The sequence below is a fragment of the Excalfactoria chinensis genome, chromosome 3 (assembly GCF_039878825.1).
Source record: "Excalfactoria chinensis isolate bCotChi1 chromosome 3, bCotChi1.hap2, whole genome shotgun sequence".
In the NCBI taxonomy this organism is placed as follows: domain Eukaryota; kingdom Metazoa; phylum Chordata; class Aves; order Galliformes; family Phasianidae; genus Excalfactoria; species Excalfactoria chinensis.
Window position 1 is genome coordinate 4,436,840 of NC_092827.1, and position 18,922 is coordinate 4,455,761.

The 18,922-nt window shown below is 47.3% G+C and overlaps 2 protein-coding genes across 20 annotated transcripts in view; one reads left to right on the forward strand and one right to left on the reverse strand.

The window, feature by feature from the left end:
* Window positions 1–13,965, forward strand: part of INTS9 (integrator complex subunit 9) — a 66,040-nt gene extending 52,075 nt beyond the window's left edge. For both annotated transcript variants that reach the window (XM_072333317.1, XM_072333318.1), the window contains exons 15-17: window positions 9,247–9,345; window positions 11,542–11,679; window positions 12,545–13,965. In XM_072333317.1, the coding sequence (XP_072189418.1) occupies window positions 9,247–9,345; window positions 11,542–11,679; window positions 12,545–12,721 (414 nt within the window). In that variant the 3' untranslated portion in view covers window positions 12,722–13,965. The remainder of the gene's footprint in view (window positions 1–9,246; window positions 9,346–11,541; window positions 11,680–12,544) is intronic.
* Window positions 13,966–15,999: 2,034 nt separating this feature from the next.
* Window positions 16,000–18,922, reverse strand: part of EXTL3 (exostosin like glycosyltransferase 3) — a 115,547-nt gene continuing 112,624 nt past the window's right edge. For all 18 annotated transcript variants that reach the window (XM_072330897.1, XM_072330906.1, XM_072330890.1 and 15 more), the window contains one exon: window positions 16,000–18,588. In XM_072330897.1, the coding sequence (XP_072186998.1) occupies window positions 18,379–18,588 (210 nt within the window). In that variant the 3' untranslated portion in view covers window positions 16,000–18,378. The remainder of the gene's footprint in view (window positions 18,589–18,922) is intronic.

The following is an 18,922-nucleotide window of genomic DNA, read 5'->3' on the forward strand; positions in this document are numbered from 1 at the left end:
GAGTTTATTAGTCCAAAGGCACCGCTATGCTCATGGGCTAAAGCGCATCAGAAAATGAGTCAGTGGTTCTCTTGCTGGGCTGGTTGCTTGCAGCAAGATCCCTTGCACTTGAGGCTTAGCAGGCTTTGTGGATTTGGCACCAGTAAGAACATGCCTTCAATTTCTCAACTCCAAATCTCCGTTGGCTGTTATGTGCCATCTCTCTGGAGTGAAAGGATTCTTTCTACAGACTGTAGTAAAAATGGCACATGGCAATAATAGCATTTCCCGAAACTGCTGGGATTTTGGAAGGAGGGTGCGTGGTAGACAGTGTGGTGTTCACCAAGCTGGGAATGGTTACCAAAAAGCCTGCAGAAAAGAAAAGCAGTTTCTACTGCGTTCACTTTAACTCAGAGTGTTCAAGCAGAAAGATACATATATAAGAATATTGACAGAAACTGCCTCTTTTCTCCTCTGTCAAATATATCAACTTATATTCATGCAGGAGTCCTAGTTTCAAAGCTCTCTGTCTACTCAGGGAGTGGAAACATCTCTTGTGATTTTCCACATCCAGGTATTCTCCCTGGGTTCCAAAGTGGTTCTTCTCAACTCAGTGCAACAAGCTGCTTGGTGTATAATGGCTCTCCTGAAAAGGTCAAGATGATGCAAAAATAGATCAGAAGGCTGTTGTCTTGACTCACTGGTGCACAATGGAAGGGAAGTACTTCCTTCTCTTGGGGTGTTCTTTGAGAGTTAGAATGTTTGCAATGAGAGCAAGACCAAGAGGATACCATTCCCTAGCACTGAGGTATGCAGATCATCCTCAAAAAGAGATCTTGGTCATTCTTTCCAAGGGAACTTGTTAGAGGAGCAGTCATGCCAAATCTGTAGTGATCGCAGACTGTCTCCCTGCACAATCTTTTTTTTCAGCAGGTGTTCATGACAGCCCTGTTTGAGGCTGATTTTTGCTTCCAGCTTGACCTGCAGTGAGGTGATAAAGACAGAGGAGGGTTGGGATGCCGTCTCCCACCCTTTCTCACTGTGGTCTCAATCTCAGCAGCATAGCTGAAAACTGCTGGGAAGTTTAACTACATAATCTCTTCTATTCTATACAACAGTCAGTCCTAAAGGATTGGTGATTTTCAAGTTAATAAGAGAAGGATGTCTGTTTTCATTGCCTGCATTACCTTTGATGCTTACCACCTAAATAAACAGCGGTACATTCTTACCTCCTGAATAATCTTTTTGTGCCATGTGCTGGGCTTGCCTCATTTTCTCCCCCAGCAGAAAGGCCCTGTTTGTCCATCCCATTGTGCAGTGGGATCATTAGGATATTGGTTTATAGAGGCTGATATAGGTTGGCTGTTACTTTCAGGCAGGGTTTGTATAGTGGTGGCAAAAAAAAGTTAGCTGTAACTTTCCTATCTGCTGGGCAGGTTGTGCAAGACAGGGTTGCAAATATGATCAATGAAGTTCCCCAGTGGGGAGTATTCACTGCTTTAAGTTCTTTTTTCTGTAGTTTCATCCAGAAAAAAGCTCTTTCAGGGTGCCTGAATACATAGATTTTCTCCACTGCAAGGAAAGGGCATCTGTTTCACGTGGGCTACCGCCAGCTCTGAGGTTGCGAAGGCTTTGGTGGCAGCTGGGAATTGACACATCAGGGCTCCCAGCAAATCTTGTGAAGGTTTGTTATTCGCCATAAACATCTTAGCCAGAAGTGGAAGTGCTGACCAGGGCCCTCTCCTAACATCCGCAGTCCTTTTTCAGAACTGGAGATGCGTTCAAGCCTACGACTCAGTTTTTAGAGCAAACCAAACAGTTGGCTCAGCGTGGTTTCAGTCACTGCAGACCGACAGCGCGGTAGTGTGAAGTTTCCTTACCAGAACTATTTCAGTGGTTCAGATTCTGGCCTGCCAGACTTCTGTAAATGTACTGATAGGGCTGGAGCTTGTCTTTGTTTCAGTGACTTCACCAAAGAGCAGCCAGGTCAAAGCAGGGCTGCTGCGTGTTAATGAGATTTACTTTCAGAGCAGCTTTTGTTTAGAGAGAGGTTTTAACAGTCCCAAGGCACCGGGATGAAATGGCTCTCAGAGGCGCTACAGAAGCATTTACACTTTAACTGATTTGTTCTTCTTAGCATTTGCTTTTCACTTTAAAAAATACATTTTTTTAGAAACAGACTGCGTCCTGGCAATTGGTGGGGATTGTCTGTTCATGGGAGAACGATGGGGAAATAGAAAACACCTTCTGGAGCAAACAGATAAATTAAGCAGTAGTGTTTGAGCAAATAACGTGCCTCCAGTTTAATTAGAGCTGAACAATGGTGCGGATCACTTGATTTCAGCAGCAGACTGTCTTCATGAGGGCTGTGTTTTTAAAACATCCTATTTGCAAGTTCTTCAGGACACAGGCCAGTACAGGAGAGTGAATATGCAATTCCAACATGAAGTGAAATTACATGGAACTATTGCAGAGAAAACAGATGCTTGGCAGCCCATTGTGGTTATGTAGCTTTCATTCCATCTCCTGCTGTCCTGCCTTCTCTTTCAATAGGCAAATTCCTATTTACGAAAGTGAGTGGTGAAAGCGTGGCTTCCATCTTACATCTCCAGCTTCCTGTTCCAGGCACTTAAAAGTTTGATTTCTGGTTTTTTGCAAAGCCTCTATTTGTTTTGGTGGCCTCACTTTATCAAGTCTCCTGACCTCTCCATTCCTTTTCCTCCAGCTTTTCCTGCTTGTATAGGGATGCTGTAGTCTCACTTACCATAAGTAAATGTGCTTTGAATGTTATCCCTCATTTCCTTGGTTTGTTTTTGTTTGTTTTTTACTGCATCTTTTTCCCTCATCTACAGAGCGTTCTATTTAGATCAAATGAAACTCAAATCTGCTTTTCTGCTCCCAACCTGGTTTTGCCTGCCCACATTAATATCTAGGTTTGTTTCTGCATTTTTGATGTCTGGCTGCAAGGTAACAGTCGTTTTTAATGAGGTACTCTCCTCTTTTTTTCCAATAAGCTTCAACAATGTCACATTCTGACCTACAAACTGGTTACTATATTGTGTTTTGATTGATGCCCTTTTATATCTTTCAGATGACTCATCTTTTGCATCTATAAGCTACTTACCTTTGCTTTGAAGGTATTTTGCATCCTTGCTTGCCCTACATGTCATTTTTCATTCACATTTGGGGCTAATTTCTTCTTCTGATGGTTCCAGCTTCTACTGTCCTTTTGTAAGTGCCTCAGACAATTGTTTCCTGCCTGCTTCCAGTCTATGCAGCATACTGATGAAGAGCTTCATTAAACAGCCATAAATCTACTTCATTATACTTTTTAAATGCCTCCTTAAAACTGCCTTTTGGCGCAGCATAAGCAATAAGCTAGAGGTTAGCCATTATGCTGTGACATTTTATGCCCACAATCCCACCCAGGTTTGTTTCCCAATGGTTGGTCTGTGTCTTTTTGTTTTTGTCTCTGTGGCTCGAGAGTTGGGTTCATCATGTTGATCTGGAGTCGTGGTCCATTAGTGGGACTTTCCAATAGTGCATAAGTGCAAGAAGCAGAGATGGAGAGCTGCCTAGTCTGTGTACATGGAAAAGAAGGGCTTTGTTGGATTGTTCAGACACAGGAACACACCTCTTCAGCCTCCACTTTATTTCTCTACCAGATTTTGACTGTATGGAAGGCTAAATCTGAGACAGAGACTTGTGCAAACAATATCAACAACTTTATGTATTTATGGCATGATCCTTCATTCAGTGAGGTTAATGAGACTTTACAATGTGCTGCAGAGATCTGTCGCATACCCACAGGGATGGAAAGGGTTCAGGTTAGTTTAGCAACCCAATCATCTCATTTAAAGCACTTGAATTGCATAAGATCTGAGGCAGAAACCTCAACAAGACATGATGCTGATAACCCACTGATTATTACATAGATGTTCTATTAGTTGTAGGATGTTTGCTCTTCTCTGTTGGAAATGCCCTTGTTCCTTTAAGTCTCATTAGAAAGATTCCCCAAGTAATTTCTGTTCTGCTGCCCTGTGGCTTACAGCATGCATGTTGCCTTGTTTAATATGCTAGCTGGTTCACAGGTATATTTAAATCTCTAGACCTTTCCCCTTTGCTGCACGTGTAAAACCACGTATCTTTTTGTTTCCTCTGCAGGATCTGATACTTGCAGATTTCCTGCACTCAAACTCTGCCTGGTTTAGCAGATGGTACAAAGCCAAGGCTGAGTCTGTGTGGTGCGCTGGCCCACAGGGTAATCTCTTGTGCATTTCTCTGTCTGGTTTCAAGTGATTTGACAGCAGAGCTTCTGACACCTCAGTAGTGAAGGGATAAGAAAAGGCAGAGAGGTAGGAGGTGAGGTAGATTGTCTTCCTTTCCTGACACTGCCTTCCAAATAAGACGGAGCGACAACATGAAGACAATGCTTTTTTCTTTCCTTTGTTGTTTGTTTGTTTGTTTGTTTTCCACAAAGCAGACAATACAGGTCTTCACTGCCTTGTAAACAAGGGGGTATTCATGTGGAGTATTTGTGTTTTTACTGAAGGTATATTGGGAGAATACTTTCTTGTGTGTAATGGATATCAGAAACTGGGTCTGAGGTGTGAGGGTGAGCAGAAGGGTGGAGGCTGAGGCAGGTTGTCCTTTGTTCGTACTTTGCTGAAGACAACTTATTCTGAAGACTTTTGTGAAGCTGATGTCCCTCAGATCCAATGGGCTCCCTCTAAAGATAGGAAGGTCTTACAATCTTCTCACTTTAATCCTTGGGACAGGATACTTTTCTTTCGTGTGTGAATTGCATTCTTTTTAGGGACTGTGATCTACATGGGAATCTCTTCACACCTCCAGGACTGTAAGCAACCATTTCCACCTAGAAGTACCTTCATGGGTTACATGGCCAGAGCCCAGCTACAGCTTCTAATAGTGTTTAGGATGTGCCTCATGAAAAGGCAGGCACCAGCTTCCAGTTATGAACACTTGTGCCCCTGCTGTTCCCACTAGAATGCTATTCAAAACTCCACAGTCTCTGCAGGCTAGAAGCATTCTAATTTCTAGCCTACACATATTCATGGCTGGTCTATACATACTTACTGTCAACATCATGTTTTAGCATAGATAGATTTTCTCTTTTGTTGGTGTTTTCCCTGTAGTGTGTATGTGCAATAATCAAATTCTGCTTTTGGATTTCTTTTGGATTTTCTTTTAACCAGGCTAAACAAACTGATATTGTTTAATTTCTTCTTGCAGAGCAGTTTCTCCTGCCCTGATCTATTTTTTGGTATATCTTGCTTGAGCATAAATTACCTGGAATTTACAAGTAGTTCAGATGAGATCTTGCTGAGCCCAATATAATAACAAAAGCTCATCCTTGCTAGAATTACCTGATATTACCTGATAATGCTGAGATGCGTTTTGCTTTTTCATGGCTGTGTCACTTCTGTGACTCCGTTCTCTTGGGATGGATTAATAAATGTGGACCCTTCACCTCTTGTCATTTCCAGCAGCTGACAGCTCACAACCAAAATTCCCTGCATTAGCCCTGTCCACAGCCTTGCGCTTCATGCTACTGAGTTTCATCTTGGTTTTCAGACTTGAGTTCTTGAGGTCATCTAACTCTTCCTCTATGATACCCTCATCTTTCTTTCCAGTGAAGGGTCCCTCTGCAAAGTTCTGAACACTCTCTTTGTTCTGTAACGAGGTCGTAAGTAAAAACTGGATGCTGGCCCTTGAGAAGTTACAGCACCAGCCCAGTAGTTGATACCTTTTCTTTTACTTTCCCCATCTTAGGGCTGTTGTGGGAATCCACAGTTCCCATGTAGTGCCCTGCCCAGAGCGTCGTGAGGTGCAAACTGCAGCCAAGGAACATATGACAGCTTTATTCTTTTATAAGAACAAAGTCCAAAGATTTGCAGGGTACTGAGTTTATAATGTGTCTGTCCCACTCTGTGGTATCACAGCTCTGTTTCATGTCTTTATCTGTTTCGATCCAGAGTTGCAACTCTTGGTGCTGCTTCTGATGCAGAGCAGAGCTGGTAAATAGCTCATTTAATGCTGACGTAAAAAAATCAACTGTGCCCCTTTCTAAATGTGCGTGCTATAATCTATTGCACACATCAGTGCATTTCAAGTCTTAAAACTTGTGGGGATTCTAATTACTGGTAACGCTGTTCCTGCTGATTTCCCTTTGCTGTAGTCCTGGAGGGTGAAGATCCAGCTCATCTCTCCCAGCTATTCAGCCTCAATTTGTTTTTAGCAGTAGGAGTTTCAGATTCAATCATCAGTCATTGTTAGCTCTTCATTGCCGTTGGGAGACTTCGGCTGGTGACCAAAGATGGTGCCTGCACAGCAGTCCACGGGGAGCTGACCTTGAGAAAGGCTTTAGTAGAGACTTCAGAGTGTGACCTGGTCTGTGTGCTTTGTCCTTCTCTATAAACAGCCATATTTTGGCCAGCTGCAGTCTTCAGTCTCATGTAATACACGTCAGATCTCGTTTCCTTGTGGGAAATGTAATCCTACAGGAAAGTTTCAGGTGCAGTTTATAGTAAGAATGTGTTTTTCCTGTTGGGATGTAGGTGGGGAGCTCTGGTCATGGAGAACTTGGCTGTCCAAGGCTCATGTGGCTGCACTCGCGACCAACACTTGCAGTTTATTACAAGTGAGAGTTAATGACTTGTGCTTTTTGCTTAGTTTCTGCTTTAATCTTTGCTTAACAGGAGAGAATGTAAAAAATTGAAACATGTAACACACACAACACACAAGTTTATCTGAAGGCAGCCCAAGTGCTCATCCATATGCATGGACTGATTAATGAGCTGTTAGTGCTCAGCGCCATGTGGCTCTGCTTTCGTGACTTTCCCGATGCCAGTATGTGGCATCAGACTTGTGATGACTGCAATGGAGAAGCAGTTATTCTTGCATACTGGGGGGCTTTTCAGTCTTACAAAGGCATTACAAGATCCAGCTACTGAAAGTTGGACAAATTCAACCCTGAAATAAGACGTGGTTTCCTGGCTGCAAGGAAAATTAAAGTTTGGAACAGCTTGCAAGAGGAAGTGGTGGAGCTGCCACTGCTTGGAACGCAGACAAGATTTGCTGTCTCTCTGAAAAAGGTTTCTGTAATCCAGCGTTTTGGAAGAGTTCTGTGATTTGAGATCAGTTGGAAGGAGCACAGCAGCACTGCCTGGTGTTAGTAGGTGAATGGCTGGGAGTGATTAAATGACCTTTTCGGTTTGGGTCAGTGAATTTCTATAACAAAGGGATTGGCCACAACATGGAGAGGGCTGTGAGATGAGGCAGTGGCTTAGAGGAGATAAAACTGGACGTCTGTCTTACTGTCTTTTTGACTGTTAAAGTGTTGCTGCTTACCAACTGCGTGGTTCAGATGTGCATAGATGTTAATACCAAAGTATTTCAGGGGCAAAAGAGGCCTTTGATTCTAAGCTGCTCTATTTTAGGGAGGTGCTCTCAAAATGTGGGCTGCATCTTTCGTAGTGGTAGGTCAGATTCTCAGATGTTGTTACAGGTTGAATTGTGCTGCTGCTGATGCTAACAGAAAAGCCTTCTCCATGTTTTGATGGCAAAGGGTTAGGCCAGTGTGAGTGCTCTTGGACACGATGTTCACTTGTTTCTTTGTCCACTGTGATTAGTGTTTTGTAGTAATGCAGTAATTACCTACATGATTGTAACTTGCAATAGGCGTGAGTACTTGCAGTCAGGTACTTTGGTCCCTGAAGTTTCTTGGAAAGTGGAATGATTCAGTTCTTCTGCTCTCGCCTGTTTTGGATCCTGCTGAAAATGTACTGGATGGTCTTTGGTAAAGAACTCAATCTTCCATTGCCTCAGGCACACGTCCTTCGAAATGAGAATATACCATGCTTTTCTGAAACCCATTCAACTTCTATTCCTGCTTCATGCATCTGGCAATCTAAAGAGAGCTGGCGTTGCCTTGCTGCCAGGGTAGTGGTGATAGCTGGGACTGCAGAGCTCTGCTCCATTGATGCCTGACAGTAAGTGGATGAAGTTTTCAGAGAGCTCCTTTACCTTAAGGCAGAGCTCCTCTCATCTGGCTCCAACTGGAGGTGCCACGTGCTTGCAGCTAAAGGGCAGTGGAGTTCAGATGAAGATCATCTTGTAGAGGCGCTTTCTACATGAGCTAGGATGATGGACTGGGGGGTTTGGGAAGGATAGCCAACACTCTGCTTGTTAACTGTCTTCACAACTGGAAAGTCCTCCCACCCAAGTGGTGTAAAGTGTGAGCCAGCTTCACCGTTTTTGTTCTGTGAGGCACCTGCAGTGTTTCCTCAGAGACACAGAGCACACTTCAGTTGTCTGTGCCTTTAGGTCTGCAGATAAGAGGAGAATGCTTCACTGGGAGTGATGCTTGGAAACTGCTTGGGCTGCTGGCCCTGCAGATTGATAACTGTTTGTTTAGGACTAGATCCTGATTGCATAGCCAGCACTCCAGGGCAGCTGGTATCCAGTGAGTTGTCAACTAGAAAGCCTTCCAAGAAAAGAACATCATTTTCCACATTCATGAACACCGTTTTCTGCAGAGTTCCTTAGGAAGAATGGCTGGAAGAGGTGCTTCCCAGCTGCCCAACTTCTGCAAGTCTCAGCAGTGCAGTCCTGCTCACTCCACATGCACTGCCAGCCCCCTCCGTGCTGAGGATGGCTGCCATTGGCAACCCAAAACTGCAGCCAAGCCTGAATTTTATCTATTTCAAATGCGAATGATATAGAAGGCAGTGGAAGAGTTCTTCTGCAGCGCTGTAGGGAAAACTGTCACACCAGTCAACAGAGCCAGTGTGTTTTTAAGACAAACTCTTCTTCCAACTGTTGTTGTGCAGCCTGAATGCTGCAGCACTGAGGAGCTGAAAGGAAACTACTCTGATGGATGTTGTGCATGGAGGTAACAAAAATAACAAAAGCTGCTGAGTTAGGTTGAGTTCTACTGATCGGAATTATTAATAAAGCAGCTGATGTCTATTTAAATGAGGTTTCTCTCTAATTGCCTTGTTTTGGGAGACTTGTCCTAGTTGCTGAAAACCCCTCGTTGCTCTGATAACGTAACGTTCAGTAACTTAAGATCCAGAAGGGGGGATAACCAGGTAAGAGGAGCCCTCGATCTTTGTACCAGTGGGTTTGTGTTTACAGTTCATTAGCCCGTGTTTAAAAATATCCTCCTGCCAATTTAAATCACAGCTGGATTCGTACAAGTTTTGAGATTATCACTTGCTGAATAAAATCCTTCTTTTGCTTTAGCTTGCAGATTCGCTCGTGCCCTTGGAGATTAAGCCTGGTATTTCCTTAGCAACAGTTTCTGCCATGTTGCATACTAAAGACAACAAGCATGTTCTGCAGGTACGGTATAATGGGAGAGGGAGAAAAATCTCCTTGCACAGGGTTTCCTGCCATCTGGGACCCCAGCTGTTCTCACGAGGCGACCCTTCTAACAACACTTCCCTCACTAGAGCAGCATTCTTGTCAGATGCTTTGTCCTGGCATGTGCGAGTGAGGAATTACACTTGGAGGGAGAGAGTGTGGTGCATATAAATCTCCCTACCCTATTTCCATTGGCCGTGTGCCCAGCTAAGATAAAAGGGGAAGTGAGATTATTCATGAAGAGAGGCTACAGATCATGGCTGCTGTCTTCCATAACCTGTACACCAGCATCAGCATCACTCAGCTGCTCACAGACTTAGAGCTGAGGGTCAGATAGGAAGGATGATCTGAAAGATTAGACACTTGAAGGGTCTGTGTTCTTTAAGTTGCCCTGTTACCCAGGAATCAGATAGCGCATCCTTTGGAGTGAACTCCAAAGATTAAGTGAGGAGAAAATCCCTCTTTTTCTGCTATCTCCTTTACACTGCCACTGCAGTTCTGGCATTGGTGCTATACAGGAGGATGATGCCTGGTGGAGCTGTTGAGCAGGAGATACCCACTGACTTTCTCTGTTGATGCTTTCTCCTTTATGTTCTGCTCATTTGCCCAGGGTTGAGTCCCCGTCCCTGGATGTGTTCAAAAGCACTTTGGATGTGGTGCTCAGGGACGTGATTTAGCAGAGGGTTGTTGGTTAGGGTGGGATGGTTGGGTGCTGGTGGTTGGACTTGATGATTTTTATGGTCTTTTCCAACCTGAGCAATTCCATGATTCTATGATTCTCTACTCTATGCCAAATTAACTTAGAGGTAGGTGTACACTTCAGGTAAGCAGCATCTGAGCCTGAGAGCTCTCGGAGTTACAGAACCTGTGCAGACAAGCTCCAAAAACCTCTATGGATCAGCACAGAGCCACGCCAGTGATTCGGGCGTAAATAACATCCTGCATGCACCTTGGTTCATCAGACTTCAGGATAAGTGGTTGTTTTTGTGAAGTGACTCCCTGTCTGTGGAACCAGAGCCCGAGCAAGCAGCATTTCTTTCCCAGGGCTGAAAAACACCCTTCCTTTTCTGTTGAAAGAAGCAGACAGATATCGCAGCAGCAGGTTCAGACATGGTGCTGCACACTGGGAGAGATGTGGAGTTGAGAGGAGCCCAGTCTGTCACCTGAAGTGTACAGAGCACAAGGCACCAGGGCTGCCTCAGGCAGATTCACTGTGGTGTACAGACACATCTTTGGTAGATGTTTGCCAACATGATGGAGAAGGTTTGTTCATCACCTTTTTCCCAAGGACTGCATTGCTGGGTCACTGGGAAAGCCAAGTGCTGATACGTCCTCAACATAACTAACACAACACGTGGACTTATCTTACAAAGTAATTTCCTCACCGCTCCTATTCAGGAATCTATTTCTCATCTCCACAGAATGATCAGTGCTCAGTTAAGTAAGAAGACTCCATGCCTGCATGCACAGCAGTGCCAGGTTAGCTTCCCTCCCCCCGCCATCTCCCCCGTCTCCCTGCTAACAGAGGAGTCTCTCAGGGATGAGTTAAAGCAAATATCTTCCTGAAGAACCTCAAAGTCATACCCAGATCACACTGCAGTGATTTTTCAGGCAATGCAGCATCTCTTGTGCCTGTCTGGAGTCAGTTTATTTTCCTAATGTCTCATTTTTCCGAGGCCAGTGAGAATTAACCCATTTTCCTCATTCTCCAAGTAGCTGCTTTGCTCTGAATTTGCCTGTTTCCCAGCACAGCGGCTTTTAGTCTGTGATTTTCATAGAATCATAGAACGGTTTGGGTGAGAAGAGACCTCAAAGATCATCTTGTTCCAGCCCTCCTGCCATGGACAGGGTTGCCACCCACTACATCAGGCACCAGATCAGGGCGATCCAACCTGGCCTCGAACACCTCCATTGATGGGGCAGAGTCAGACAAAGCTTTATAGGTGACACAACTTTGAGCTACCACTGCTCATTTATTTCTGCAAATGCTGTGTGTGCAGAGCAGCAGCTTGGCCCATTGCTTGGTATCTTTCCTCTTCAGCTCCGCTGTGTTTTCCTTCAGTCACTGAAAGCAATATAAATATTCCTTCTCTCTCTCGTGAGCCTGTTACTCCATCTAAATTACAATAAGCTGATGTAATTCACTGCATTATCGTGTGCCTTTTTGTCCATTAGCTCCCTCCTAAACCACCACAACCCCCCACCAGCAAGAAGAGAAAACGAGTGAGTGACGACGTGCCGGAGTGCAAGGCTCTGAAGCCATTGCTGAGTGGCTCCATTCCTGTGGACCAGTTTGTGCAGACACTCGAGAAGGTAATAAGTCTTTGGTGGCAAGCAAGGTTCAAGGGGTTCTCTGCAGAGCTGAGAAATCTGCTGCTTTACTAGGAGAGAGGGAAATCATTTTAGTGTGGTTTGAAATAGAGGGAGGCTAATGAGCCATCAAAGTATTGCTGGAGTCTGTATCCCTGCAGTGAGAACAGAGGAAATATTTCCCCATGGAAATGGCTGGGTGTAAGTGCTTCGTGTCAGTCATTTCTTCCTGGTTTCCTATGGAAGCTGGGCTTTTAGGGTCACTGCATGGGTGGATTTCCCATGTGTATCAGCTGCAGTGAAGTGGTTTTTAAATGCTGAAGTTCCTAGAGCTCTTAAGTTCTTATATTTGAAGGTCTTGATTTTAAGTTTTGTGAAAATGAGGAGACTGAGAGGTTGATAGAATCACAGAATGGCCTGGGTTGGAAGGACCTCATCCAGTCCCAACCCCTCTGCTGTGGGCAGCGCTGCCACCCCAGGGATCAAGCAGCCCAGGGCTGCATCCAGCCTGGCCTAAGGAGAAAAGTCTCCAGGCATAGAATCGTAGACTCATAGAATGGTTTGGGTTGGAAGGGACCCCAGGGATCATCACGTTCCAACGCCTTTGCCACAGGCAGGGCCACCAACCAATGATGGAGAGACTTAATGGAGAGATGCAGGGCAGGGTTCTGATGGCTGAGCTCACAGGCATTGCACATTGCTGCTCTGTAGAGCCCAGATCTCACCTGCTTGGCTTCCTGGAGGAAGTGGGTAGGAAAAAGGGTAGGATTGTCTGTGAGGGCAGCCATCCTTCCCCTCTCCTCTCTCCATGTTGCTTATGTTGCTGTAACATCTCTCTCTTTCACTCCCTCCCCACTGCTGTATCCAGCATGGCTTCAGTGACGTGAAGGTGGAAGACACAGCCAAGGGCCACATCGTGCTCCTCCAGGAGGCAGAAACCCTCATTCAGATCGAGGAGGACTCCACACACATCATCTGTGACAACGACGAACCTCTTCGGGTGAAGCTGCGTGACTTGGTTCTCAAATTCCTGCAGAAATTTTAGCCCATGGGCATCACGCTGCTCTGTAGGAAGAGCCCTCAGAGCACCAGAGCCCTCAGAGCTGTTAGAGGGTGACCCCAAAGAGAGAGAATTTCCTCATTCAGAGACTAGAAACCACCTGTTCTTCATTCAGAAGCAAATAAGTATTTTTTAATATCTAGATATATCTATTTTATTTAATTTTTAGCCAGTTTTGGGATACTTCAGAGGGGATTCCTGTGCTGTAAAATTCCTTTCTGGAATCTTAAAGGAGATATAGATTGCAGAGGAAATAAATAGAGTGTATATTTACAAGGTGGGGGTGAATCCACACGCGGGTGCAGATATTTCTCTGTCCGATGCAGTCAGTCAGCAGTGTGTTCCCCAGCCCTTTATCCAACAAAACTCTGCGAGAACATTGGAAAAGTGGCCTCAGATATGAAGAGATTGTGTTTTCTCCCCGTCGTGTCTTCAGTGCTGTGTGTGTTTCCCTGGATGTGGTACAAAGGGGCTGGGGAAGCTGGCGAGACGGAGATGATAAAAACAAGAATAGAAAAAGGGGGCTCTGCTGGGCACGGCCAATAGCTTCAGAGCACCCAGAGCCCATTCATTCCCTGCAAGAGCAGCGGGGTTTTGGTGAAGCTTTGGCACTTGAAAACGTTCACTGATGTTCATCTCACCTCCGAGGACCAGATTTGCCCACCGAGATGCTGGGTTCCTCCGTCATCGGTGGGAGAAGTACCAGCGTCAGGGATTGCAATTGCAGGCAGAATGGCTGGGTGTCCTTTTGTGCCATACTTGTCTGTTGGCTCTTGGTGCTGAGACAGCCCCATTCCCATCTCACGGGCGTCCATTGGGTGCATGAGGCTAAGCAGCACAAATCTGGCGCTCGGAAGCCCACCTGGGACGGGAGGCTTTCTGAAGTACATTAAAGCAGATCAGCTCCCCCTGCTCATGAAAAACATGTGAGATTTAAGTGCCTCTCATTGCTACCTTCCCAAAGTCTTCCAGCCCCCGCGGTGGTTGGAATTCCGGTAGCCCTTTATACAAAGCCATCCATACTGCAGACCCAGGGGGGCTTTTCCCTTTCTATGTTGTGTATTTGGAAGCCTGAACTTAGTTTAACAGCACTGCTTTTAGAAGTAGCTGATTGATTTCTTGGATTTACTGCTGTTTTCTTCTTCTTTTTTTTTTCTCTTTTTAATGGGATTGTTTTTGTATTTATTTGGTGTTAAAAATAAAAAGCATAGTAAGAATGGTGAGGAGAAGCAACATTCAGTGGTTTATAAAAGCATCTGCTGGCCTGGTCCACATCCGCAAGTGTGTAAATATACATATCTATAAAATAAGGCAGCGCCAGTTTACAGCCTTGGGGAGATGAAGGCGGTGGGAGAACAGCTCTGTAATAAAAGCTGTTTGCTGTTGCAGTTTGCACATCATATTTCCTACATGTTAAGGGCTCCTGCTTGATTGGTTGCACTCCTATTCCGTGGCTCTGTGTGTGTGTCAGGGGCCTGAGAGCAGCGGTGTCCTTAGGGAGGTAAAAACCTGGTTGCAGAAGCGCGAATCCCAATGAGACTTTCCAGCATCTGTGATAGTTCAGCTTCTTTATCATCAGTAGCAAATAGAATAAAAGAACTGGGCACATCTCACCTCACAATTAAACCCGTATAAAGATGATTCTGAACACATGAAGGCTGCTGGGTGTGTGTGGGGTGGGAAGGAGCACGTGAGTCCTTGAGGTGCCTCTCAGAGGCACTATCAGAACCAGAGGATTCCAACCCGGTCCTGCCCCACTGGGTGATATTGGACACCTTTCTGTCTTGCTGCAGTCCAAAAACATTTTGCTTGGTTCGCTATTGCTGTGATCGGGGCCGTCACACCAAACCCCGTAACGTGGGGCACAAAGCCACAGCTCCTATAGCCGTGCTGATCCCTCATCACATCGCTGGCAGACGGTGGATTTCCAAAGGCCTCGCCGCCCCTCCTGGGAAAAACAATCGATGGGGAAGTGTTTTTCCTCTTGTTTTGGGCAGAACATCTCAATGCTCCAGCCCAGTGTCTGAAAACCAGCTTGTTTCATTCTTAGAACCAGCCAGGTTGTGCCCGCTGGAAAAATAAAGGTACTGAAGGGATCCTTTAGTGAAAGGTTTTAATTAAACTCACAGAGTCAGCTCTTGTTCGTTCTGCACAGAGGAAGAAAAATAAATGGCATTTCTTCAGGCTGGGTCAGCGCTGCAGAGGTAACCATGGCAGCCTGGGAGGGATGCGAACGGAGGGGCTGGAATTAGATGGATGCCAAATACATTTTAACCAGAGACACGCTTTAATGGGCAGAACGCAGCAAAGGCATTTGGGTTTGGTATCACCTTCCTTCCAGGAGGAAAACATCCTGGCCACAATGTGATGTTTGTTGTGCCATGGCCCTGTGCACATATTTAATGCAGACAGCATTTGCAGCTGGTAGCAGATACTCCGAGGTGGAAAGAAGTATGTTATGCTTTTATTCTATTAATAAGAGCCTTCATAAAAACAGCTGGAGCGAGTCATTACATTCCAGGCTCGCTGTCTCCCACACCGTGCCCAGGTCCATGGGTCAGCCCCGAGGCCACATGAGTGTCCCTTCCTCAGGGACATGGGCAGGACGAACCAAGGGCAGCCTGCATCTGTGCCCTGTGGGCAGCTCACATCTGTGGGAGGAATGGGACTTTGCTTTCACCCATTTGCACTGCCCTGGGTGGGCTCACCCTGGGGAAGCTAAGCCAGGTGGAATGGTCCCCATTTACTCGACACATGCTGCCCAGCACCTGAAGTCCTTACCCACACCTTACCCACAGCCCATAGGGGCGATGCTGCTGCTGTGTCTGTCATTTTGCTGCTGTGTGTCTGTGCCCCTGCCTTGGAGCAGAACTTTGGAGAGAGAATGGAATTATAGGGTGACTTGGGTTAAAGGAGCCCCAAAGGCCATCCAGTTCCAACCCCCCACCACAGGCAGGGCTGCCAACCACTATGTCAGCCACCAGATCAGGCTGCACAGGGCCCCATCCGACACAGCCCAGAGCACATCCAGGTCCTGTGCACAGTGCCCACCTCCTCTTCTGGAACCAGAAACTGGGTTTTCTTCTGGAAACAAAAGCAAGAACAAACTGTCCCAGCGGGGCTCAGAGCAGCTCCTGGCTCTGTCCAGGGAAAGGCAGGGCTGGGACATGTTGGTTTTGGGGTGCCCCAAAACGAAGTTGCTGCTCATCCCATCCCGGTCCCAAACCATTTCTCACAGCCCCCAGCAAATCACGCAGCCACGCTCAAGTTAAACTCTCCATTTATTGGATCCTTTTACAAAAAAACTCAACATATGAATATTGTGCTCGTGTCGAAGGACTGTTCCTTTTTTTCCTCCGTTCTTCTTTGAACCCGGTGCCCACGGGGCAGCTGGCACAGGGCAGGGCGGCGCCACCGGCGATGCTATTTACAGCGAACGGGAGAGAACCTCACTGCACAGCCAGCTGCAGCCCCAGTCCTGGGATGAAGCAGCAGAAACATAGAAAAAGGGAAAAATCCCTCCCTTGGGAAAGGAGCAGCCACAGAGGGACCCTCACTGGGATGAACCCCACAACCCGACCTGAGCTTCAGCATTGCCCTGGGACCATCACAAAACCCACCGCAGAGATGCTGCTCACGAGGATGAAGGGGACAATGGCAAAGGCCGGGATGTTCTCAGGGGTGCCTCTTTCCTCCCCTCCAACAAGGGAAGCCTGCAGGATGTCACTGGAGCAGAAAGTTGGGCTTGAATCACAGATCCGTGCTTAGGAAGGGTTCTGGTGCCTGCTGGGCAGAGTGGGGCAATCTTCCCAGCAACAGAAGACTGAGGGTGGGGATGGAGACAGCCCTGCACGGCCCCACTGCCCCGTCCCTCCTTGCCACCAGCACCCACCCAAATCCCTTTGGGGTTCAGCAAACAGGAAACCACCTGCAGCTTGATCCCACCCCACAGGAACCTCTTCACAACCGTAATGACGGGCACGTCCAAAAAAGCCAACAGGCTGGGCAAGGGAGTGCTGAGAGCTTGGAAGAACAACGTGACTTTCCATCACTGTTTCTACCGGCCTGTGAATGAGAAGCCATGATGGAAAGGAAGAGCCCACCCGGCCTTGGGACTGAGGGCTTATGCAGGTTTGGGTTTTGGGGTACAGGTGGGTGTCTGCCAGCTGCCACGCACAGAGGCTCAGTAGCCAGACCCCGCAATGCAAATGGCAACACAAACACTTCACGTCACGTCCGCGTCTCCCAAGCTCCATATGTTACAGTCTCACCAAAATAAGAACATTTCCCCATAAGACTTCTGAAAATAAGCTGATGGGAAGTGTGTATCTCTATTTATATAAAGTGCAATCCACAGCTGCCCCCACCCTGGCTGCCGCCCATGTTCCAGTCCTCTATTTAAAGGGACTGAACCTTCATGCTCTGTTTCCAGCGCCTGATGTTAAAACAAAAAGGAGAAACAATACACAGAGAACCAGACGCCTCGCTCCTGATTTCACTGCACTCTGTGGTGCTGCTGTACGTGCAGGAGAGCAGCCATGGCCTTCCTCCTCCCACAGGACCACAGCCAAGCAGAGCAGTGCGTCGAGCTGACGGCATCCGCTGGGTAAGGGAGGAACCAGCTCCAAACTCGGCTCCGTGACCACAACCCCAGTTGTGTTCCCCAGCCCACAGGAATGGAAGGTCTTTGTGGGATTAACCTCCAAATGCAGCCCAGAGCCACACGTGTGTGCAGGCAGGATGAGGGTTTAAGGCAGGTAAATCCACCCCGGGCACACACGTGGTTTTGCAATGGGGATGAGACAGCGTGGGACCCCAGCACTGGTGCTTTGCTCTGGCACTGCTTGGCCGGCACAAAGGAGGATGCCCATCTCCTTTCCCCACCCTGTGAAGCATTAAATGATCTCAAACAGACCAATTCCTCACCTCCCATTCCAGCAACACCAGCAGGCCAGCTAGGAGCACACGGGGCTGCTTGGTTTCCCTATGGCTGCAGCACAGGGTACCAGGAATAAGACCACAGTGACTGCAGCACAGGGCCTGCTGCTGGGAGCCAAGTACAGACCCAATGGGACCAACTTCTTCCTCACTCACCCCTCCTGGGAGGGCCGTGCGTGGTGAGCCCAGCAGCAATGTGCTCCCGGATGGATGAGAGCTGGAGTCCTCGGTTGTGGCTGTGAGACGAGACAGTGTGTGAGAGGGGTGGGGAAGGGATGGGGCCAGCAAGGTCACCTGAGGTGCCTCGATGCCGGGAGAAACCTCTGCAGCCCAGCAGCTCCGAGCTGGCCTCGCTGTGGTGGATCAAGAGGGGGAAAACGGGGTGGGTAGGGAAAAAAGAAAAGCCTCACGCGGCAAATCTAAAACACTTTCATTTTAAATAACAATAATTATAATTAAAAAGAATGGTCGCCCTTGGCTAGTAAAGGGGCAGATCCACTAGCCAAGGCTCCATTCCTCAGTGTACGATCCTAGGGAGCATCTTTACAGAACCTTGAGATCCCTGATGTCCCTCTTGCTCCTTGGGAGGAGGCTGGAGTCCATGGCAGGAGGCGTCAAGCATCGAAGCCCGGCTGAAGAGCCCCCCTTTGCCTCACCCACCTCCAGATGGAGTTCGGTAGCTGGGGCTGCTCTGCTCCATCCTTTTAGATGAATTTGAAGCATTTTGTCTTATCATGGGGCAGGCGGGTCTTGAAGAGGACCGAGTCCACGCGGAACTGTGTGTAGAGCAGGGGCATGTACCCGTACACCTTCACAAAGAAATTGATGCACTTGTGCCGCTCGTGGAAGTGAGAGTCGTCGTGTGAAAGCGCCTGGGGGCAGCCAGGGCAGCGGAAAGTCCAGCGGGAGGTCACCTGTGAAGGGAGGGACAGAGCCTTAGAAGGGGCACAGCCAGCGGCTCCCGCTGACTTTCTCATTGCTTGGGGTTTAAGAAGCCATTTCAGAGACCTTAAAAATGAATTTCAGTGCTGCAGAACCGCAGGGGGATTTTTAGAACAAGTAATTTGCCTCATGCTTCAGGCACCCAGAGGGAGATGTTTCGAGGGAGCTCCAGCTTTCAGGAGCTGCTCAACAGGTGTCCACCATCACTGGTCTGAACGTGGCCATCCCACTGCAGTGCCCCCTGATTTGGGTCAGATTCTCTCAAATTGGGCACTGAGCTCCACAACCTCCCCTTTACAGCAGCTC